The sequence below is a fragment of the Scardinius erythrophthalmus genome (genome assembly GCF_964197995.2).
Source record: "Scardinius erythrophthalmus genome assembly, chromosome: 7".
Lineage (NCBI taxonomy): Eukaryota > Metazoa > Chordata > Actinopteri > Cypriniformes > Leuciscidae > Scardinius > Scardinius erythrophthalmus.
Window position 1 is genome coordinate 14,133,851 of NC_138227.1, and position 24,738 is coordinate 14,158,588.

At 37.0% G+C, this 24,738-nt stretch overlaps 1 protein-coding gene across 1 annotated transcript in view; it reads right to left on the reverse strand.

Moving 5' to 3' along the window:
• Positions 1–24,738, reverse strand: part of LOC308694034 (S-adenosyl-L-methionine-dependent tRNA 4-demethylwyosine synthase TYW1) — a 39,117-nt gene that overhangs the window by 2,383 nt on the left and 11,996 nt on the right. The window contains exons 6-7 of the mRNA XM_081371275.1: positions 19,081–19,191; positions 8,160–8,327 (exon numbers count right to left, since the gene is read on the reverse strand). Of these exons, the coding sequence (XP_081227401.1) occupies positions 8,160–8,327; positions 19,081–19,191 (279 nt within the window). The remainder of the gene's footprint in view (positions 1–8,159; positions 8,328–19,080; positions 19,192–24,738) is intronic.

Consider the following 24,738-nt stretch of genomic DNA (forward strand, 5'->3'; position numbering starts at 1 on the left):
TTAATCAGTGCCTCTAAACCATTCTCCAACACACAGACATAGAGAGTCCTAGTGGGGAGCTGCAATGATTACATTTCACACTGTACTGATGAGATGGTGTACTGTGATCCATGCTCAGCATGGTGATGCAATCAGCTATAGGCACCAAACTCCTGTTCCTCCCATCTCTCAACATGCCCTTTCTTTCTAAGACCTCCTCATTGCCACAAAATCAATTTAGGTGTAGTATATTTTGCTTTGAGGACATTGTTGAGGTTGCTGATTGGTTTGCTAGAGGCTAGGGTCGAGGGAAAAGCCTTTATGAGAGAAAGACAAGTCTTGGAAGTGAATAGAACTCTTTCAAGGGAAACATGCCATCCAAGTTGAGACTTGAAGAACCAGAGTAGTAGAACAAGAAAAGGACATGGAATAAGCAGACTTGGCTGTTGAAAAGTATTTTCTGCTTGCCTCTGTGGTAGATTTTTCCCTAAACCTAACTACGTCCTATATAATATTTATACTCTAGCGCGTCTACAGTCGATGTCGGCCGAGTCTAACCCTATACCCTAGCGCGTCTACACATCGACGTCAGCTGAGTCTAATCCTATACCCTAGCGCGTCTACACATTGACTGGGTGCTAATATCTGTTCCCCTAACTAGCTTCCTTGCTGCGCAGCAATGATCGACAAACAGACTTCAGCAAATGTCCTTTAAATCCTTTAATAATGGCCGGAAGAGTTCCCGAGCAGTTCTCAGGGAATCTCTCCCAAGAAGAAGCAAGGCCGGAGGATCTCAGACAAATTCCATTGAGAATCCCATCAGCTAAAAGAATACAACAGTTTTTATAGAATAAGGAGGTATGGCAAAAATTAGGGCTGCACGATATTGGAAAAAAATTACATTGCGATATTTTTTTTGGCAACGATATATATCGCGATATTGCGAGCCATCAATCCAGGCTAAAGTCAATAATTACCATTCCATGTTATTAATAATTTCACTATAAGCAAGCTTCATTACAAGTAACAAAAAGGCCACTTAATATTTTATTCAAGAAACATATTTCTCTCAGAATTCGGTGAACGTTCTACACAGGACCTAACGTTCTTGGACCCGAAAAAATGTTTTCTGTGCTGATTCAGTGACGCGTTCATGTAAACGGCACCTAGAACCAGCAAAGGTAATGATTAATAATATGTAAAATATTACAATGAGACATTTTAATTGTTTATTAATAAACTAGTGTTTTCTGATGACAATACTGACTCGCGATCTTCGCAGCAGTGATCGGGAGAAATGCACTTTTCATACAGATTTTTTTTTTTAATGGTTCTGTTTAAAAGTAGAGATTTCTGTACATAATAGTTATATTTCTATTTTTTTTTTACTATTATTATTATTATTTTTAGGTGTGTGAGGCGAGTAGGCTACCTTTTATGCTTAGTTTCGGTTCATGGATGATAGCTTAATCTCCAGTTCAGGCGCTGGCTGCTATATTTAATTTTTATTTATTAGGCTAAATCCAGGAAATTGTATAATGAAATACTAATTAAAATTAAGATACAATTAATACAAAACGAAATTCGTTTTAAAGAAAGGCTTTGTGATTTCTGTTTGAGGTCTCTGTTAAAGTTTTAAAGCAGTCTTTTAGTGCGGTTTTCATAACGGTCGCGTCCGTAATGTCACGTAACATTGTTTTTTCCTCATAAATGCGAACACAAAAAATAAACGACTTTTTTTTAAAAAGACAACCATCCACAACTTTATAATACTTCAGCAAAGTAGCCTACCTCTTTTTGGTCAACATCCTCCTTTTTGTAGACGAAATAGGCTAGTAGTAGTCCTAAACAGCTGATTTTGACTTTTTTGCGGCGGATCCTCTTCGTCGCGCATTTTTAGCTATAGGATTGCCAGTGAATGTTGGCTGTGAGCGGTGAGCGCGGCACAGCGAACCAATCACTGTGCAGGCACGCGGAACGCGTATGTCACCCCAGCAAAAAGCCATACAACAAACTCGTGTTTACTGTGTGCTATCGTTCTCTTACACTATGGTACTAACGTTACCCTTCACATCGCATGTTCCGGCGATGTGACTATCGCTCATTCGCACATCGCGATGTCGATGTTAAAACAGAATATCGTTCAGCCCTAGCAAAAATGTTATGCTGCTTTACATAATTTCCCCATAATTTGATTGGTTTACATAGACAAACCCTTCTGTTACTAGGTAAAGCAAACTTTGTTTTAATGATTACTTCATTGTTAATCACAAGGTTCAAACCTGGTCATCTGTCAAGTTTCATTTCCCATATTTGTTATTTTTACACTCACGCAACCAGAGTAAAAGGGGTATAGTAACAAGTTTTCGCAAAAAGGGGAACATACATAAAAGCATATGAATATTGTTCCTGCAAGAAAAACAAATGTTAGTTATTAATTAAAAAAATCTATCACACCTCATTGCACGTATCCAAGGAGAGAAACTGTCCTTTCGACTGCAGAAATGGAAAATGTCCAGCAGCTAACAAAGCTGTCAAGAGTGGATCAGACCAGAACAGGTCTTGATGACAACCATTGTCCAAGTTGCTGAAAGCTATCTGCTGCCTCAAAGACAACCTGGTCACGTGCACCACAACTAAGCAGCAAACATACCTTTCCACTACTGAAAATTTCAAGGCCACCACGTCCTCTTAACGCAGTGCCAAGGATGGAATTATTGTCCTTGTGTCATATTATCTCTGTTTAGCTGCTTACCTGAAGCTTCCTAGAGGCAGCGTCCCAAATGCTATCTCAGTCTACAGTCAGTCTGTAAAGCCTTAAGCAGTTTGCATCCTCTGGGGAACATTCTTCCTCAGCTGCATGTTTCATTACAGAGTAATTTGCTGAGGTGAATCCCTCCACAGCCTCCTTCACAGATATTCAGCAGTCAGAAGATGAAGGCTCCCATGGGACACAACTCGTCTCTCCGGAAAGACCACGGATATATCCCCAACCTCTTTTAAGATCTCTTCCCCTCACTGACATTCTTACACACATGTGGTTCGGCTCAGCATTCTCATATATTACTCACATTAGTAAACTATTGTTGGGAAGTAATTAAAAATAAAATTTCTACTAGGTTGTTTACACTTAACAATATGACTGGGCAGAATCAAAATCACTCTTTGTCCAGTTGACCAATATGATAAACAACAGCTATTAACCGATATAATAAATATAGGAATTAATAATATGCTATAACCCTAATCAATATCCTCATCGTGTTTGTGTCAGATACATATCCCAAAAGGCAGTGAGCTATAAATTATGGCTCAGCAAGCTATAGTTTCAAAACATCTTCCTCAACATAGTCCAAGATGAAGATAGGCAGGAATACTGAACTTTAGATGCCATATAAGAGAGTGGGAAATTGGAAGACCTTTTATTTTCCTAGAGCAAGATTACCCACATCTGCCACACCAACAGATGGCCACGTCATTGAGAGAGTGCACTTTAAGTTCCGTTCATTTGTAAAAATGCTTCTGCGTAGCTAACAGGGAGCACTAAGCATATGAAGCCATAACGCAAATGTGACTTTGGGATGCCACATCTCCCAACACCGACTGCAGCCCCTCTTTCACTCCCTAAACACTATAAACATCCCTAAAAATCACTGATGGTTTGTTCTGTAAGCTGTGCTGAGGGGTTTCTACAGTCTGATGTAGTTACTGTGAGACTACTGGGATTCTAAAATTGAAATGGGTAATCTTGTTTATGAATTAATGAATATTCACAAGGCCAGCTAAGGCTTTTGAAAAATGCAATATGCTTCAAGGCTACATCTCTTATTAGTGGTGCTTGCTAAGGTAAGCTTCTCTATTACTATTGCGCAAACACAGGGCTGAAAGTACACCGTCCCCCAGTTTCAAAGACAAAGCTTAAACCTAGTCCCAGACTAAAATACATGTTTTAACTGTTTTAACTGAAAGCAGCTTGCACTGACAGTGACATATCTTAAAAAATGTCAGTGCCACTGTTTTGTCTCAAGACAATGTTCAATTAGGACATTTAACATTTAAAGGGGGGGTGAATTACTGTTTCATGCATACTGAGTTTTTTACACTGTTAAAGAGTTGGATTCCCATGCTAAACATGGTCAAAGTTTCAAAAGTTAAGTTGTATGTTTGAAGGAGTATTTTTGTTCCAAAAATTGTCCTTCCGGTTTGTCACAAGTTTCGGAAAGTTTTTTTCGAGTATGGCTCTGTCTTACGTAAGAGAGGGCGGAATTTCCTTATATGGGTCCTAAGGGCACTTCTCCGGTAAGATCGCGGGCGCGCGCGCACTCGTAAAACAGAGCAAGAGAGTGAAAGCAGTTCGCCATCAAAGCGCCCTGCCCGGCTTTTGGGAAGTCAATGTCACCAAAGAAGTGTGTTTTTGGTTGCCAGGGCAAGACAACCCTGCACAGATTCCCAAAGAACCCAGCGTTAAGGCACCCGTGGATGGAGTTTGTTTTCCTGAGCATAAACGGAGTTGTGATAGACTGTTGTTCCCTGCATTTCGACGATGATTGTTTTATAAACAAAGCCCAGATCGATGGATTTGCAGATCGTCTAATGCTTAAGGATGGAGCAGTCCCAATGATAAAGGTTCGCGGTCGTGCGTTGGAACGGTGAGTAAAACTGTTGAACAAATGTCTCTTTGTGTTGTCACTAGCTCGGCGCGTTAGCACAGCTTTAGTTTCGCCCATACGGCCCGCCCCCAGCCGCTCGTTTTTTTCCGGAAAGACTCGGTACAGCCAATCTTTCAATTAAAAATATAATAAAACAAAAGACTTTTTGGAGATATGAAGGATGCAATATTACTCTATAGGTACTCAAGATTAACAGGAGATTGAGTGAAAATGAGCATTTCACCCCCCCTTTAAGGACATTTAAGACAAAGGCCAAATCCTGGCTTAATCTAAGCCCTGTCTGTGAAACCAGGCCCATAAGTAATAAACTAAATATTAAATTTGCCCTGCAGAGTTTGTGTTATAGAAATGAATGATAACTAAAGCATTCTGCGTGCTGAGGAGAGATGTGCTATTACTTTAAGCAATCAGAAAGATAAAAAGGGCAAAGACTTAAACTGAAAGAGGGACACGAACCATATCTACTGACCTGAATATCACACAAATCTTTTGACCTGGGCCATAAAGTAATCACACAGAAATCACCCAAAACCACCCTAGAAATTACCTAAAGCTGTAGCATCTGTGTATTGTGTTAGTGTGTTTTGCATGGGCCATCCACAATTAAGAAAATCAAGCTGCTTCTACTTGTAAAACTCTTAATGGATTTACATCCTTGTTTAACCCTGCATTGATTTCCTTCCTATAGAAAGTTGAGCTCAAGGGAATTAGTTCAGAACAAGATGAGAGAGGGAGGGCTTTATGAGAACACAGCGCAATAACTTTATGAGAATATAAGCTGTCACCTCCACACAGGGAAGAGCTGTAAATTCATTCAGAGGGTCTTACCTCGTCAAGAACAACACGGATAAAGGGCGAATGCTTGCAACCCTGAAATAAGAAAAAAACGAATGCGGCAGCTAAACAAAGTCAATGCAATGAAATGCTGTCTGTGGCCTTCCAAGGTCTAATGTGAAAAATGGCTTCTTATTACAGGAAAAATGGGCCTTTGCACCCTTGTGAGTCACGGCCGAGCCAAACAGAGGGCGAGAGAGAGTCCCTGAGCGGTCTGCGGTGACACGGGTAGGAATGAATTTTCACATCATATTCAATGCCTTTTCATTCAGATGTCTGTCATATGTATGTTAAAGAGCTCTTTTTTGCAGTGCTTAAGGCAGGGCAAAAAAACAAAACAAAACAAAAAAAACTTGCAGAGGAAGGCAAAGCAACTCAGTGCTGGAGACTGGCTTTATCACGGTGTCATTTGAATTTCAAAAACAGGACAGTGTGATAGTTGAAGATGGAAACAAAGTGATACGAATTTGGATACAATGGGGGTTTGCTTTTAAAGTTTTCACATTACACCCTTACATTAAGTAGGATGAACATATCTGTAAAAATTACTGGAGCATCTTCCCCAGCAAATCATGAATGCAGAGGGACATTGTGCACGTTCTACCCATAATATAATTGGCTCAAAGCCGCAAGGAGGCTGAAATGCTGTCCCATATGGCCTTAATCTTCATCCAACAAACAACATGCCTATGAAAAGAAAGTCCCTTATTAGTCTTGTGATGCCTTTATCACTGTATTGACACTCTACTCTCATAAGCCTCCTCGGCTGCCCACCAACAAACCTCTTCGCCTTGTTTCCAAACAGCTGATGATGAGGCGGTGGAGGACTGAGCACCTTCTCATGCCTGTGTGGGCTTGCGAGGAGGTTGCTCTGGGGACTCACACTAACTATGGCTCTCCACTACTGCAGCACTCATTTATACAGTAGCTGTAGCTGGTTGTAGCTCTACATCATGAATTGCCAGGAATTGAATGAAGGGGTTTTAACAGATGTAAACTGGTGAACACATAAAGGGTGTAAATAGGTGTAATTATAGTCCCTTACACATAAGAGAGCACACCATGCCTGGGGAGAGAAAGGAAGCTGAATTAACTAATGGGATATTAAGAATTCAAGATAGTAAATGAGGAACATGTTCAACAAAGGGAGGTAAACAGAATGGAAATGGAAACACAAGAGAAGTCTGTTGCAGTATTAGGCACCCATTACGGAAAAAAAATCTGGTTGTCCAAAAATAAAAACCACATTAATAATAATGCAACCAATTAGAATTGTTCCATAAATGTTGGGTGTTTCAAAGCACAATATGGAGTTAAATGGGTAAAATAAGGAGCAAAAGATGCTTTTCAAGTCCAAATTAAAAACAGAAAAAGAATAAAACATTTTAACATGGATAGTTCATCCGAAAATCCAGTCATTTATTTACCATTTATTTATTTAACACAAAAAGATATTTTGAACATTATTTTTTAGAAATATTAGTCCAATAAAATGTTTGACAGACAATGAGCTCTGACATGATGTACTACATTTTCTCTTGATACAGTAAGTATGTGTGCAAGTCTTGAGTTTCCTATTCCACATTGTCTGTAAATGACTTGTTCTCACTGATTATTAAAAGAAAATGCACCCATATTTAATGAAAATTGTTTGTGTGTGTTGATGTTTGTGAATAAAGTAAATAAAGGCTTGAATTGCGATCTGTTCATTATCCAAAGTGATAGTGTTGCTTCAGAAGTCAAGTTGTATAGATTAAATCCTTGTTTAACCCTGCTTTACATGTTATAATTTCCTTCCTATAGTCATTTGTAGAGTTTAAAGGATTTGGACTTCCCATTGACTTCCATAATTTGAACAAAAGCAGCTGAAACATTCTTCAAAATATCTTCCACAGGAGAACAAAAAATACATACAGGTTAGGGACAACATGAGGTGCAAGTAAATGATGACAAAATCATTTTTGGGTGAAATTTTCATCCCTTTAAACCAAACTTAGATGGTTTGCCGGTCTTAGCTGGTATAAGCTGGTCTCCCAGTTAGGCTAATCAGGTCTTCAGTTGACCAGCTGGTTTTTCACAACTTGGCCAACTCACAAGAGCCCCAAACCCCCCTAAAACCAGTAAACAAAGCCTGACCAGGCTAAGAGGATCTGAAAAGACTGGTTTAAGACGTTTTTTTTGTTTCACTGTGTGTGAGAACACAGAAATATTCACCATATAATCACATGCAGAAATGTATGGTATTTGATTTCAGAATACAAATAGCAAATCATAAAAGGATATTGAAGCACCATATAACACTTGCACATAAATATGTTTTTTGTTTGTGAGAGAAGAGCGCTGGTACGGGCTCACTGCCCACGCAAACCATTAGAGAAGCTGTCACAAGAAACGAATGTAAAACAAGAGCGGCTGCAAGACTGACTAGCGCTGTGTCAGGAGACCGCATAAAAACACAGCAAAGGAAGGTTTAACCCTTCACCTGAATGGCCGTTTAATGCAAGTGCCCATATCAACACTTTCTTTTCAGTGACATTTACAGAAATGGCAGTAGCATCATTATTTTTAACACATTTAAGTGGTCGGAGAGAGAAATTACAGTACGAGCACGGTTTCTGTGAAACAGTGCAGGAGCAGAACAGCAGCTTTGTGCCAAGCGTGTCTGTGCAGGGTTACCTTGTGGTGTGCAAGTAACAGACAATTGGAGTGCTCGTGTTCGCAGGCAATTTCATAATTTGGTAGCAGGTTGGCCAGCTGCTGCACGAAGTAGATGACCTCCTCGTGCCAGGGTACGTTGGCCATTGTCAGGCTACTGGCTGAGCTCTCGCCACAGTAAGTCACTCCCTGGATGAAGGGCAAAAAGAGGTATTAAATGCCATGCAAAAGTTACAAACATTGCATGATAAAATCAGACAAAAGTATCAAAATAAAACATTCACTTCTTATCAGATAATCTACTTTTTTCTAACTTTAATTATAGAGATGCATATTAGTATAATATTGGCTACTGATAATTATATTATTTATTTATGTACATTTATTTCAATGAGAAAAAAAAAGTATAATATTTAATTATCAACAAATATCTAATATCAGCCTGTAACCAATATGATACCTAAATGTATTGTCCATCTTTTAAAAACTTATTTCAGTGATTTCTTTTTATTGCAAAATATTTTAATATTAGCCATTTATTAATTAGCAGCCACAACAACATGAAAATATTCCATCTTTTTTTATTGTATTGGTAATGCAGATGTTTAATAAAAGCAATAAGCTGTTCAAGATCACACACTACAGTAATTGTACCATAATTAAATGAGTTTTAGGTTCTCTACTTTGGGTTGCATGTAAGACCACTCAGCCATTGTAAAATACAGCTAATATTGGCAATAGGAGTTACTGTTTTAGATTTAACTCTGCCTTCCTTTTCAAAAAGAGGGACACAAAAACCCTCTGAATCATATCAGCGCACACAGCCCAAGGACACAGCGGCGCGTGGAGGCTGATTTGGTTTTTCTATGGATGATTGAGACTGAGACGACCAGATCATCTCATTCAACACCTACACACACACACACGACAGGACAGCATTTACGTCACACCTCACAGATGCTGTGATCAGGACAAACAGGCTATGAGGGCTGCATGTACCACATGCTGGGAATAAAAATTCTGTTTAAATTAATACTACAATTTCTGTAGTCATCATGAACTCTGGTGTCTGATTGGATACTGAAACAAACTGGTGTCAAGTCAGGTCACGTACTACATTTGAATCTTCACACACACTATGAAAAGTAGTCATTAATAATCCTTTGCGACCAAACAAGTGACGACACACCGCTGGATGAAAACGAACTCATTTGTAGCACGGCCACCATCAGTTCATGGGTCTGCTTGTGTGTAGGAGTAGCTGTGCTGTTGAAAAGACATTACTCATTCTGTGATCGAGTGAAAACCCATTCTGTGAGGCTTTATCTTATTTCAGTCTTCATCACTAGGAGCTGTTAGCACTCCATTACGCTGGACAATCGATAGATGAACATCTCCAAGGCGTTGAGAGAATAGAAAAACAGACGTCATCTGAAATAGATATCAGATACAACGCAGCTAAACAATGCATCAATGACTTAAAGGGTTCAGAAATGAACACACCACAAGACAAAACAATGGAGATTAAAAGCATATTAATTCTAAATAATGTGAATACTGAGTGCAATAATCCATTAAACATTAATCACAAGAGGTATTATGTAAGCGAATGATTCATTCAGAATTTCCCACAGCTTTTTTTTTTTACCTAAAGCTAATGGCTTATAATTACGTATTAAGTATAATTATGAAGATATTCATAATAAAAGATTATGTACAATACTGTTTTTTCATAACTGATACAGATTATTTGTGCAATTGTCAGATAATTAATATTCAGAACTGCATTTTAATCAGTTTTATCTCTGAAAATACACTGAAAATAACTTCATAGTCATAAAATTATAATATAGTTGTTATATTGTTTTGATGTATACTAATACAAAGTTGATTTGCAATCTCTGTTTTGTACATTTTGTCTTGTTTCTAATTATTAGGCAACACATTTCTAAAAAATGCTTTCATTTATTTTAATTTTTTTTAATTATTTATTTAAATAATTATTTAAAATAATATTTTAAAAAATGCATTGTTACTTTACATGTGAATACTATTGTTGGTGCTATTCTTTATAGATCCACCAAATGGTGCCTTTTTTATGTTACCTGATTTGAATAAGAACCCTAACCGATATCTCGTAAATATATTTAAGCAATTTTTAAAAAAATATATATTTACGAGATATCGGTTAGCCTGATCATCAGTTTCTCTCTCTTCACAACGCCATGCAACGCATTACATCTTTTCACAATTAGAAAAAGCAGACTTATAATACACTACAATACTCATAATCATGGTCACACATTTAAAAAGTATAATGCAGTATAACAAATTAAATTGCTTGTTTTTCATGTGTAATTAGTATTAATGCATTATAGTCTTTACAGGTATAAATTTGAGCAGATAAGTATTACAATACATTATGACTCTATTAGCATCCCAGTACATTTCATTCCTCTCTGAGGACAGAGAGGACAGTGGAAATGAAAGGACAGGTTTCTTGCTTTCCTTATCCAAGCCTTCTGGGCCGTGGCTGATGTCCAAAACTGATTTCCGGGGTCTGGTACAGATATAATGAGCGCAGCTCTTATCTGGCAGCTCTGTAGCCATAGAAAAGAATGATTACCAACAAAGATGCCTTGATAAATCAATGGGGCGAGGAAAGTGAGGGCGTTTCTACGGCCCGTCTATGCCAACTAACAATGCTACAAGATTTCCTGTCATGGACTAACAATCTGACTCTAATAAGCCAACCAAATGTTTAACACTGATAAAGTTGAACTGATAAAGGCGCTATGAAAATCCTTTAACTGCATGTGGGATTAGTGGTAGATAAATAATGCTCTAACAGCAATGTCCAAAAGTTTGATCTCAGTTTAGTGTTCTCAAATGTCCAACCTCTTGAATGATTAAGGTTGAGATCATTTAGGAGCCCAGTGCAAACTGTCCATCTTTGTGTTGGGACTAATACCTCTGAGATGCTCTAATTGTGCAGGAATAATGGTTTGATCAATAACTGCCCAAAGAGAATAAACAGGAGAGACTCTGCGTTACACATGGAGTCCTTACACTACATATCCAAATTGTATTATTACATTTTATTAGGGATTTGCATAAAACATGCCCAAACCATGTCCATATAAGTGCTTTCTGCAAACCCTTTCCTTTCATTACTCTCAGCAAACATGACGCTCTCAAAAGACGCACTCTTGCCTGCAAAGATCCTGGAGCAATGCCTACTGTGCCATCCTCAAAACAAGTTCAAACACCTTTAATACAGACCTAGATTAGAGACCTCTGTTTGGGCAGATCTACATACACGTATCTGCATCTTTATTAAGTGGAAACTTCCAGCTCAAGTTTACTCTTGTTTCTTACTCCTTTACTGTATATACACAGTAAATGTATCTCTGTATGTCTCTCTCTAAAATTTAGAATGAAAAGTTATTGATGTTTGTACACATATTTCACGCATTAATTTCATAACACAGTTGTGTTATTTCATAACACTTATTTAATGTAATGTTTATCAAATCTCAAAATGAATGTCAATTTTTCATACTGTACATTACAATGCTGTGATGCATAAATTCACATTTACCATTTAAAATGACTGATTTGGGTTTTATTTGTAATTTAGACAAATAAACAGTTTAGAATTAATAGAATTAAGTAACGATGCGCGTTTCTAGCTTTACTGTGCACGATTTAAAGGTGCTCCAAGCGATGTCACACGTTTTTTAGGCCAAAACATTTTGTGTCACATACAGCAAACATCTCCTCACTATCCGCTAGCTGCCTGTCCCCTGAACACACTGTAAAAAAACACGGCCTCTGTAGACAGCCCAGGCTCCACAAACGGCAAGAAAAACAAACTGGCCCAGCCTGGACCACGAAACATAACAAACAGTGTTCCAGCCAATAACCGACAAGAATGATTTGGGGGTGGGGGTTAGGGGGTTGGTGCGCATGCACATGAAGGGGGGTGTGGGGAGTGGAGGAGAGAGAAGCATGAAGAGGGAAGTTAGCTAGAGGAGAGATGTCCTAGACAACAACAACGACTAACGTTAAAAATGTGTATTCTTGAGAATTTTGATATGGCCGCCACACGACCAAAGAGACGACGTTCCGATGAACAAATAACAAAGAATAGGGAAAAGGAGAAGGAACAAATTTACATCGGAAAAGCGTTCAAAAGGTGGTGAGAACTCCGCCGGCAGAAGGGCTTCTAATCCGACATTCAGGTGGCTCTGTTTTTGCTGGACAGGTGGGTAAATCCAGTTTGGTTTTTCTAAATGGTTCATGACTGTTTCAGGAAGCACGGAGGGGAGGGTGGTGGGACGGGTGGGGGGATGTCACCCAACATCGCTTAGAGCACCTTTAATGTGTATTATTTCAAAAAAATGTATAACTTTAATCTAACAAAACTCAAGAAAATGGACAAAGAAAAACATCTGTCTGACAGTTTGAGTAAATATTTCACTAGGAGTGTACAGCAGGTCTGGCAGATCCTGCATTTAACAAAATTAAAAAAAAAAAGGGTGCATAAAGGTGTTGGGATGTGTGAGAGGTAAGGAGCAGCTGTTGGGAACTAATTACTGCAGGGGCGCGGAGCTGCACTCGGGCCAAACAGCTGGAGGGGATTGAACCCCTCCATAACTCACACAAACACATCAAACTTGCTCGGCTAGCACCAAACTTAATTAACCTCCGCATACATCACCACTCTGTTGCACGTCTATTAAAAATGCACATAAAACTATGTTGCCACTGCTGGTTTTTTGATGACTGGGTCAATGGTGTCCTATAGAAGTAAATTAGATGTCAAGAAATTTTATGTCTGGCTACATATGAACAATGTCTGATCGCTAGAAGAAACTTGTTGCCCAGCTCTTGGCATGAATAAAGCGTCAATCCTCCAATTAAAGGGCAAAATAAGTGAAATAAATAAAAAGGATGACTTTTAAAGGTGTGGCTCAAAACAAAGCAAGTCCCTTTAGCTCAAAACAAAGCATGGAACTAGCAATGCCAAGGGTTTCGATTCCCAAGAAATGTATGAATGGATAAAATGTCTACTATGAATGAAACTCCTACAAAATCGCCTCGTTAAAGGAGAACTCCGGTCAATTTTAACATTGAGCTCATTTTTTTGTACATTTGGAGTGCTGTCAATACAGAGAACAACGACAAAAATCGGTGTTGCATACACCGAGTTATTCTATTTTTACAATTTGCACCCTGTTGACTTCAATGGGGCAAGTACTAAACCTGCTTTTAGCCTCTTAACATCCTTGATGTGTCATTACAAGTGCACAGAAAATGTGAGTGATTCCTTCTGAGTGAACACGAGTGAATCTGACTGCAGTAGATGTGAAAGATATGTATAAAAATGATGTTATTTAAGCCAGCGCAAATACCTGTGTTTACATCCTGTTTTCGGTTGAAGTCCAAAGTAATCGATTGCCGAGTTCACGCATGTGATCATAGGTAACTAAACCTATGCGCGTGAACTCGGCAATCGACTACTTTGTAAAATGTACAAAAAAATGTACAAAAAAATGAGCTCAATGTTAAAATTGACCGGAGTTCTCCTTTAAATGTAATTTTAGCCAGATTTTAAATGCTTCAACAACATGCTCGCAGCTACATGCTTATTGCTTACCACATACCGGCTGCCTTGTAAACGTACAAAATAACTGACTAGCAGAAAGCATCTCCAAGTCTTCTCATTAGTCATTAGAATGTATTAATTTATAGCATTATTAACCGAGAGCTAAGGTTTTTTTCTGCTTCCAGTTGCAACCTACTTGCCTTTTTCTTTTTTTACTGGTCCTCAGACTTCCCACACAATAAAATATTTAATAAACTAGCAATTAAACTAGTAATTATACATTTCTAATTTTAGGTACAACTGTATAAGATCAAATTTTATATGCAATTAATTGTAAAATATTTCTACAATTTAAAACAATATTGCTATTTTCAAATGTAATTTATTCCTGTGATGCAAAGCTGAATTTTCAGCATCAAAACTGCAGTCTTCAGTGTCACATGATCCTTCAGAAATTATTCCAATAAGCTGATTTGTGCTCAAGAAACATTTTGTATTATCAATGCTGAAAATAGTTGTGCAGTTTAATATTTTTGAGAAAACCATGATAGCTTTTTCAGCATTTTGTAATGAATAGAAAGTCTAAAAGAACAGCATTTATTTAAAATAGAAATCGATTGCAAAACATTATGAATTAGTTCTTAATTTTCAAAGCATTCTTGATGCTAACTGTCAGCCAGTCAGATCATTTTACATAAAAAAAATTTTCTCCAACCAAAAGTTTAAAGGATTAGTTCACCTCAAAATGAAAATTTCCTGATAATTTACTCACCCCAATGCCATCCAAGATGTCCATGTCTTTCTTTCTTCAGTGGAAAATAAATTATGTATTTTAAGGAAAACATTTCAGGATTTTTATCCACGCAATGGACTTCAATGGCAACTGGAATGTTGAAGTTCAAATCAATGCCGCTTCAAACGGCTCTGCACAATCCCAGTCAAGAAATAAGGATCTTATCTAACAAAACGATCGGTCATTTTCTAAAAAAAAAATACAAACTTAACCACAATTGTTCGTCTTGTGCTGGTCTGTGACGCGTCACGTATTACATCATCACGTTGGAAAGGTCACGAAAAAAAAGAAAATAATAATAATAAATTAAAACAAAGATGTCGGACGATTTTGAAGTTGGAGGAGAAAATGAGATGGAATTTTTCGCCCTTCCCTACCTTTTTGAACCGGAGTACACAGACAAATAACTTGACGTGACTGATGACGTGACTCGTGACCTGTCCAACGTGATGACGCAATGCGTGGCGCGTCGCAGACCAGCACAAGATGAACAATTGTGGTTAAAAAGTATATACAATTTTATTTTTTGAAAATTACAGATCGTTTCACTAGATAAGACCCCATTTCCTCAGCTGGGATCGTGCAGAGCCCTTTGAAGCTGCATTGATTTGAACTTCAACATTCTGGTTGCCATTGAAGTCCATTGTGTGTAGAAAAATCCTGAAATGTTTTTCTCAAAAAACTTAATTTCTTTTCCACTGAAGAAAGAAAGACATGGACATCTTGGATGGCATTGGGGTGAGTCAATTATCAGGAAATTTTCATTTTGAGGTGAACTAATCCTTTAAGTTGCAAAGCATAAAAATACATGTTCTTGAAAAAAGAAAAGAAAAAAGTAACACCTGAAAAGCTCTCATTGGCCCCAAAGCAGTATCCGTATTGAGTCCTGTAATTACTTTTGGGAATCAGCAAAAAATAATAATAATAATAATTTAAAAAAAGAAAAAAGAAAAAACTTTCATTGGGATGTCAACATTAAGTGAAATATTAAAAACAAACAAACTCTTTAAATGACTGGCGGCACTTATTTATATTCTACAATCTTAGACCTAGTATGTGAATAACCAGTTCAAGTTTGCATCAAACTACACCACAGTAATGAAGCTCAAATGTAAAAAAAACAACTGGAAGCAGAAGTCTAATTTGAGATTAGGGCTGTTAACCCAGAACTGACAGATGATTAAAAGGTGAATGCAGTCTTAGAGATTCAGACAGCCTCCCTCTCTTTGGGTAATACTCTGCAATATTTTCCTCTCACTTTTTCATAGCCTTTATTTTATCCCATAGAAGGCGGCGTAAATCCTCGCCTTCTGCGGTCTATGAAAGTGGGAGATTATTGTTGCTAGGTAACAGCATGTCATAGTTGAAGTTGGCTTTACTTTGGAGTGGCTCTGCTTTGAATGTGAATGCACTGATGCAGGCTCCCTATGGGGCAAGTGCACACCGGTCACACGACTGGCTGTTGACTTGTAATGAGATTATGGGCAATTCTGTGGTTCTTTATGTAACAGCCCCCCCCTTTCCTCCATTAGAAAAAAAACCTGCTAATGTGAAGATAAGAGTGCAGGAGAGAAGAAATACCTGAAATAATTAATGCAAATTGCAGCTGAACAGGGAAAAGAGGAGAAACGAGGATGAATAAAACTGTAATTTAACAAACGTGAAAGATTGTTTTTCCACCTGGAGGAACGGCAAGAACTTATTAGATATTCAACAAAACAATAGGTGTCCCTCATCTGGTGTTCTGGGATGCATGAGGTCACGAGTGAATCAGTTAATAATACAATTAAACAAGAACAGTGTTATTACACAGGTCAGCAAACTCCAGATGCATTGAGGCAAATAAAAACTGGCTGAGATGAGGATAGATTTAATCAATTTAGTCAAAAGCATTAATCTTGAAGACAAGTTGATTAAGTAGAAATAGGGGTTTATTTGATTAAAAACTAACATTTCATTAAAAAGCCATTAAAGTCACTAGTTGACTATTTAAAAGATTTGATCTTCATGGATCATTAGATAAATGGGATGAAACGTAAACTGCATTCTGAACGTAATGACTCTTCTTTTAATAATTTTAATAATGATTTTAATCCAAAAAAATTTCCACGCATATTTGTCTGTATTTTGGAAGCCAGGCCGGTTTAGCTGATATTTGCGGGCACCATATTTCTGCATAAATTATATGTGTCAGCGTTGGTTATTTCATGCTTTTTTTTAACTTTTCATATATTGTGCAGTTCGCAAATGCCTGTATGATCGATGTTTGTTTACTTGGTTCAGAATGTGGCATTGTTTTTCTGTATTAACTCGCAAGACGGACTTTGCGCTCACGTGTCTCAGCATTTTACACATGACAACTTTTAAAAAACATTTCTGTAGAGCTGCGTCTTCTGTTTTTAACCTCAAAGCGCACTTTGTGTGAACAGCCCCTATACTTCGTTTTGCAGCAACGGTAGTTTGACAGTTCGATAGTTCTCACGCTTGATTTAGGAGCGCTACATTCTGATTGCACACTGAAGGGACTGGTGGAAAGATCGTGTTTTCAGCGGTTTAGAAATCACGCATGCTTCCATCGAGATTTGATTATGATTTCGATTAACTGCACAGCCATACCAAAAATTCTGTAATCATTGGTTCACCCTCATGTTGTTCCATACCTGTATGACTTTATTTTACTTTCTGGAACAAAACAAGAGGAGTGATTTTGAAGAAAGTGCTGGTCACTCTTTTTATTGAAATAACAATGAATGGGGACTTAAGCCTTACAAAATGGCAAAAACACACTAAATGTATTATAAAAGTAGTCTATACAATATGTGCAATATCTTTGAAGTCTTCTGAAGCTTTGTGTGAAGAACAGACTGAAATTTAAGTCAATCAAGGCTTGACCTTAACTTTTTTGCTCACCAGCCACTGTGGCAAGTAGATTTCTGAAGTAACTAGCCATTCAGCATTTTCACTGGCCACAATTTTGACACTGATACCATGGGGAAAAACTGCCATATTGATATTTTTAATATTATCTCATATTTTGGAAGTGGGTATATTAGGCTGCTGTCACTTTAAGACCTGATGCATGGATACTGTTACACATGCGTTCATGCTGTGGAACACCAACAATATTCATCCAGAGCAAATGAATCGAGTGAGTGAGGGGAGGTGGATTTGTGTGTCAACTCGCTGTTGGAGAGATGAGAGAGGGAGAAAGCGCAGCTGGTATCTTATCTATTCTGCGGACAATTAGTATTGGAAGCGTTCCAGATATTTCAGTGTCAATATGCATCGAAAAATCAATATTCAACATTACATCAATAATCAACACTACATTGCACTTAGTTTATTATTTCAGACGGCATTTTAAAAGACTACAATTGAAAAATGTATATATTACATATAAAATTAAACCCGCCAAAGTGGCTATAGGAGTGACTGCGTTACACGCCACTGCTGAAATACACTCGCATTTGGTGGGTTGGCGAGTGTAAATGTCAAGCCCTTGTCATAATTACTGAAAATATTGATATCCGTCTCCGCCTTTACCACATTCATGACATTTCATTACAGAAATGAAATCTTCATAGTGAATCATAGTGAAGAATCATAGTGAATCATCATAGTGAATCATCATAGTGAATCATCATAGTGATTCATCATAGTGATTCATCATAGTGATTCATAGGCGAATTTGTAAAACACAATGTAGACCCAGTCCCAAGTCTAAATGGTTTGTTTGTTTACAAACTCACAATTAATCTGCTTCTTGAGTTCAATTAATTGTAGCGGTTGCAGCGGTTCACAACTCACTCAAATTTAATATCAGTAAATATGACTTAAATTTGAGTTTGTTCAAAGCTATCATATTTCAAAACACTTGCAAAATAACCCAGTCATGGATCACTTATGTGATGCTTTTGGGTGTTTTCTTTAAAGCTTCAGTGCCAGTTGTAATAAGAGAGATGAGCACATTTTTCAAAATTTGGAAACAATGTGAGTAAATGACAATTTTCATTCTTAACTATTCATTTACATTTGCATAAACTGAACTGATATGACCCTTTCAACCCCTCAAAAAAAGCCATTCTAAATTGGGTATTTGGCACATAACGTAGCAAATTTCATAACAGAAAGCACTAAAACTGTGAAAGATACTTGTTATAGCAATTCCAAGAAGATATTTTTAAAGTTTAATATCCTTTAATAATTTAGCATTCAAGCCAAAATTTCTGTAGCACAAGACGTCAGTTACAACATTTCATTGAGTAGCTTCAGTGAGTAGCTTCTGCTGAAAACAGTTTATCTTATCTGAGATCAAAATCAATCCAATCTTGATTCATTGGCTTTCAGTGAACGCATTAGGAGGACAGAGAATGAATTTAATGAACCTGGTCATTACATTGCTTTCCTGCAAAAAAAGATTAGGAGGAAATTCTTGGGATTCCAGCAATAGCTTAATAAAGATTTACCTATTAAACCCAAGAGGGTTCAGAGACCCTCATTAGAAGTGGATGCCTGAATTAGGCGGGTGAGAAGCATACCTTGACCTCGATGAAATCTGGCTGGCCAAGGGCGATGAGATCTGAGTAGGCCTTCAGCTCATCCACATTCCAAGCCTTCACCAAGGTCAGTCTGTACACTGTTCGCTGTTGCTAGAGGAGGAAACACAAGTTGTCTTATTTACTGCTTAATTCCTCCAACGCACCCGAGTTAGAAAATACCAAATGATACTTGCAACCCACTTCTGTAATCTGATGTATTTCTGAGTAAACCCAGATGATCAATGAAAGAAAAAAAGGAGGTATTTTCATCTATTACAACAAGATTACAAAGACTAACTTTGTCTTTTGGAATAGCATGCACTAATGAATCACTAAATAAGGAACGTGTTTAAAGAAAATAAATTCTTTTTAAATTATTAACATGAAGATTTGCTGGTGAAATATAAATGTTGGTCATATAAAAATATGATTTAATTACAGCAATAGAGACGGCTGAAATGTAACATTACACAATACTCTTTTTTTTTTTCTTTCTTTTTTAAATACATATTTCCCCAAAGATGCATTTAAGATAATTTAATAAGAACATGCTTACTGACAAATTCCCCTAAAATTACAAATGAAAGTGAATTAGACAAATGTATTAGTATTGTATAATATTCAAACTCATATTCAAAACAACAAAATTGTATGAATGTAAAGTAACTAAAGTTGACTCAGAGAAATATTTAAAACATCTATAACTATTTAATATTTAAATAATAATAATAATAATAATAATACAAATAATAACAACAATATATTACATAATAATTATTTAAACAATATTAAATATATTACAAAATATACAATATTAAAATACTAAATATGTATTGTATTACAAAATACAAAATTTTAAATAATAATAATAATAATAATAATATCAATTCTACCCTGTTGGTATACAAGTCCAAGTCCAATGTGAATTTAGGAGTTCTTAAGGTGTACAAGTAAACAAGTGACAAGATAAGTGACAAAGTAAACAATGAAAATTAATCAAACTTGTCACAATTGACTGATGGTGACAACCCAAGCACACGCCTCTGAAAAGTAATGAATTTCTAGCAAAACTTTTGATTTAATTAAGGTATGAAGATGTATAGCACATCCCATGACTGAAGAATAATTCAGAGCTGAAAGTGGGATGTTCCATTTCTAGCTATTGCATCAACGTAATTTTGCTGACGGTGCTTAATATTATCATTGACAAGAGAGTCAGGTGAACATGAAGAAAAGGAGCAAGACTTTTTAATAAGAGAGCTTCTCCAAGCTTCAGACTCTGGTGTCTGGCCCTGGGGTCCTGGAGTTCAGTGTGCTCCGGCCCACATCATTACTCACAGACCCTCACATGCTGATGCCTTAAGGGGAAGACCACAAAAACACAGCGAGTGATAATGGACACTCATGCCTCCCGTTCCTGTTATTGCACCTTGTCAATCAAAAAGTCAGACTGTCACAGTCTGACATTGCTCAGAATAACCCATGTCCGTCCCTATAGACTGAATGCCTTTGAATGGTTGGTTGATTTCTGTCAAAGTACAGATGTCAGTGCAGTCAGCATTGATCCTGATCCATGCTAACTAGTGGATTTACAAGGGAGGGAAGGATGGGGGATGGAAGCCAGGGAAAGCTGGGGAGGATCTGGCCTTCACAGGTGTGCTCACGCATGAACCAGAGAGAAGGGGACGGACATGAGACGAGATGGATAATTGGAGGGATGTGGCAGCGGGTCGAGGGTATTTAGAGCGGCAACCAATTTTAAACCTGCCAAAAGATCTTCATCCATCCCACACCTGAGGCTGAATCAGGCAGGAGGTGAGCATGGCTCCGTAAAAACAGACAGCCACATGCTAGACCAGAACAGCAGCATGCCAACATAGAGCCAGCTGTATGTGTAGAGTAAAGAAGTGCTGACACAGAGCTTTGTCTGAATTTCCACAATAAGGCAAGCCTCACTATTATTATTGCACTTTGCGGAAATCAATTAAATCCATCTCTTCCATTTAAATATATTTGTCCTAAAACAACCAAAAAAAAGCATAAATATATTTTGAAGGTTTCCACTTCTTTGATATCCTATCCACATCATATAATAAATATCAAATTTGCTTACAAAATACACAACACACGAATATTATCAACTGTGCAGGTTGTTGTGGAGGGCTATTACTTTTACAAGCAATCAAACCTACAATTTATGTATGGGAGATGATAAAACGGGGAAATGTTTTATTTATTTATTTATTTATTTATTTATTTATTTATTTATTTACTTATTTATTTATTTATTTACTTTACACTTTTTGAAGACTTCTGAAATTGCTATTCTGGTACCTAGATATGGTTAGTTTCTGGTCCCGTCAAAGAGACGTTTGGCACCTCATCAAATCAATCAAAGGAAAGTTTTGCCAGCTTTCAATCCACATATTTTAAATGTGAAGTTTGCAATAGTGGATCAAATAAATGCACGATGGAAACACCAAGAAGAAATTTAAAAAAAAGTGTTAAATAAAATAAGAAAATGTGTATGTATGCATGTGTATGCATATGCATATATAAATTAATTTCCAAACTAATTTCTACATGCACAATAAAAGTCATGTTACTTTGCCTCAATGTCATGTGACTAAATTCAACTTAGCTCGAAGTGAAGTGGCGATTTTACTCTCTTAAATGTGACAGAAAAGCTTCAAAATGGTTTGTATTCTGTATTAATATTATGGTTAATATTCAGCATAAACTAAATGTGAAATTTGGATGGAAACATAGCTAATGGGCTAAAACTACTCAGAACACCTTAGCAACTAAATAGCAATGCTGTGGCAACTGTCCAAAATACTCTGGAATGTAATTCCAGCACATGGCTCTTCGTCTGTCATGTGGTGTATTTGTACTTTTTCCTTGGAAAACAAGAGGGCCGAGCACTGCATTTCAACGTGAACAGCACTAGCCTAATTAGCCTGAGAGCTACAGATCCCAAGGACACACTTAGTATAGTGACGGGTTCTGTCTGTGTGCCCTTAACTAAACTCTACACCACTCAACCACACATACAGAAACCACAGTCTCTGATCTGTAAAGACAAGGAATACATGAGATGAATTCTAATGGATTTTATTCATTCTTAAACACAATCTTCAATATTTAAAGAACTTGATTGCATTTCAGTGAAATCAGATGAAGTTCATTATTCTGAAGAAAAACTGATCCAGAAACACAAACTTTACACATTTTTTTTTTACTTTTCTGAGCTCAATGAAGCGGAGACAGAAGAGAACTGATCCAAAACGGCAGTTTTTGACATTTGTTTAAAGTCAATATGCATTTAAAATGTATCATTTACTTCCTTACTAAATGTTCAAGTGTACACAATTCAATGGTGTACACTATTCCTAAGAAAAAAAGACTAAGGAATAAAAATAAAAAAAGACACCTTGCATTAAATTTTTTCTCATTGAAATAAATTTCACATTACAGAAATGTGCTGCAAATGACATTTCAAAATGACTTCAAATATCAAGGCACTGAAATTTTGATCTGACACATCTGAAGACTAATGACCCCATAAAGCCAGTTTCATTGACTCCCATCATTCAGGGGTCCCATATTAAAACCACAGCGAGTCGATCAGTCACTATCTGATTCCCTGGCAAACACTGCTGCCTTACACCTTTCTCTGTGCATTTGTGAGAGCTGAAACTATTTAAATGTGCAATAACAATTTCATGTCATCATCAATTTCATTGTACATAATCTCTAATAAGGCGCTTTAACACAAGTGTACAACAGCAATGGTTTATTCAACAAACTTGAAAAAACATAAGGTTCTTGATCATGGAAAAACTATAATACACTATTTGCAGTTTATTTATGTAGTGGGGAAAATGCCATCTGTGATCTACATAATGTGTCCAAAAGACAATCACACACAATAAAAGGCACTCATATTGTGAAGAGAAAAAAACATTCAAATGAGTCATGTTTCCCTGCTCTGCAGCAAAGCAGTACACGGAGATGAAACGGTGTGAAAAAAAAAAAAAAACAAGTGTCAGAGACCGGATGCAAAGACGTCCATTCCAGCGTCTCCCAAAGGATTCTGCCTATTTCTTAATTATCCAGAGTCAGAGCACTTCCACTGAAGTACAGCACACTGTTTTTTTCTCTTTCTGAGCAAAAATCTATAAGGATAATTTATGAAAAAGCAAATTTTATATATTTGTGGTTTATCATAAATTAATTTTCTATGTGTGAGTGTGTATATATATATATATTATGAATAGTTCAGATGCAAAAGCCTCTAAGTGCCATCTGAAATTTTCTTCTAGAATGATAATTTTTATGTGTGTGTGTGCGTGTGTGTGTGTGTGTGTGTGTGTGTGTGTCAATGTTGCTAATCGACATTAATAAAAACAAACAGATAAATAAGAACAAATTTGATTTCAAAATAAGAATCCTATAAACATCAAACAATATGGGGGCGTTAGTAATTTCTATGTTGAACTATGTTCTATTGTTGTTCTATTGCATCTACAAATTCCTTTTCAAGGTCATTAAGTCACACAGGAGAACATGTATCTCTGGCAGTGCACTTTAAAGAAAGATTGAGTTCTTCATGCATGTTTATCACAAACGGGTTTGAGTTTTGCATAGTATACCGAAAACATGAAAAAAAAAATTTATGTAAACAAGATTATAATATATACAGACTGTTGGCCAATATCTGAGAACCAATTAAGCAGAATGCAAACTAACAACAAAATTAATGAGGATGTAATGTTGTAGTTGCAGGGAGAAAGGAAAAAAATGGAATACAACTTATGGTGATGAATGTTGAGAATAAAACAGCCATTAATGATTTTGTTTTTATACTTGCGTCCTATTTGTCTCTGACAAATAGAAGCCAGAAACAAATGCATTGTAATTAAATCTTGTAGATGTGAGAGTGATGAATAAGCCATAGAAAAAGGAGTCTGCATAATGGTAGACAAACTGCCTAAGGAAACGGTGTCAGTCTAGACAGGTGAAACAAGTGATGGAGGCAAAGCAGGCGTCAGCCACATGAAATTCTCTCTCGTCTCACAAAGTTTCACAATCAACATAAAGTCTGGTGAAACTGCAACTTATTCTGGTCACAAATCACCCACTGAAACAGGAATGGCCAGTTTGAATGACATGGGACATGTTCATCTAAAAAAAAAAAAAACATTCTTACTTTTTGGTTTGCTGGTGTGCTTCTTTTATTTGGAAGTCGATTTGGATAAAAGCTCAATCCTGAATGCCTCACAATCCTGCTGTCTACACAGTGGCATCAGTGTCGACTTTCTTCAGTCAGAAAGAGACACTGCAGGTGATCTCAACTCATTAGAAAACAGAAGAGCACTTTCAGTTTTTGTGTCTTCCTTTTTATGACTCACATATGCACATATGTACAGACACACACACATAGACAGAGTGGTATGTTCAATGGCAAATGCAGAAAAGTCATTACAGAAGTTTAGCACACAGGCGCAGTGAATCATCTCTGAATGATGGCACTTAAAAATCATTACGCAGTAATGCCAAGGCCTCTGTGTTACAAACTGCTTTTGTCATGACAGCTTGCTGAACCCCTAATAAGAGCCATTGACGGACGGCACCTACGCATCCACTCCATCAGAC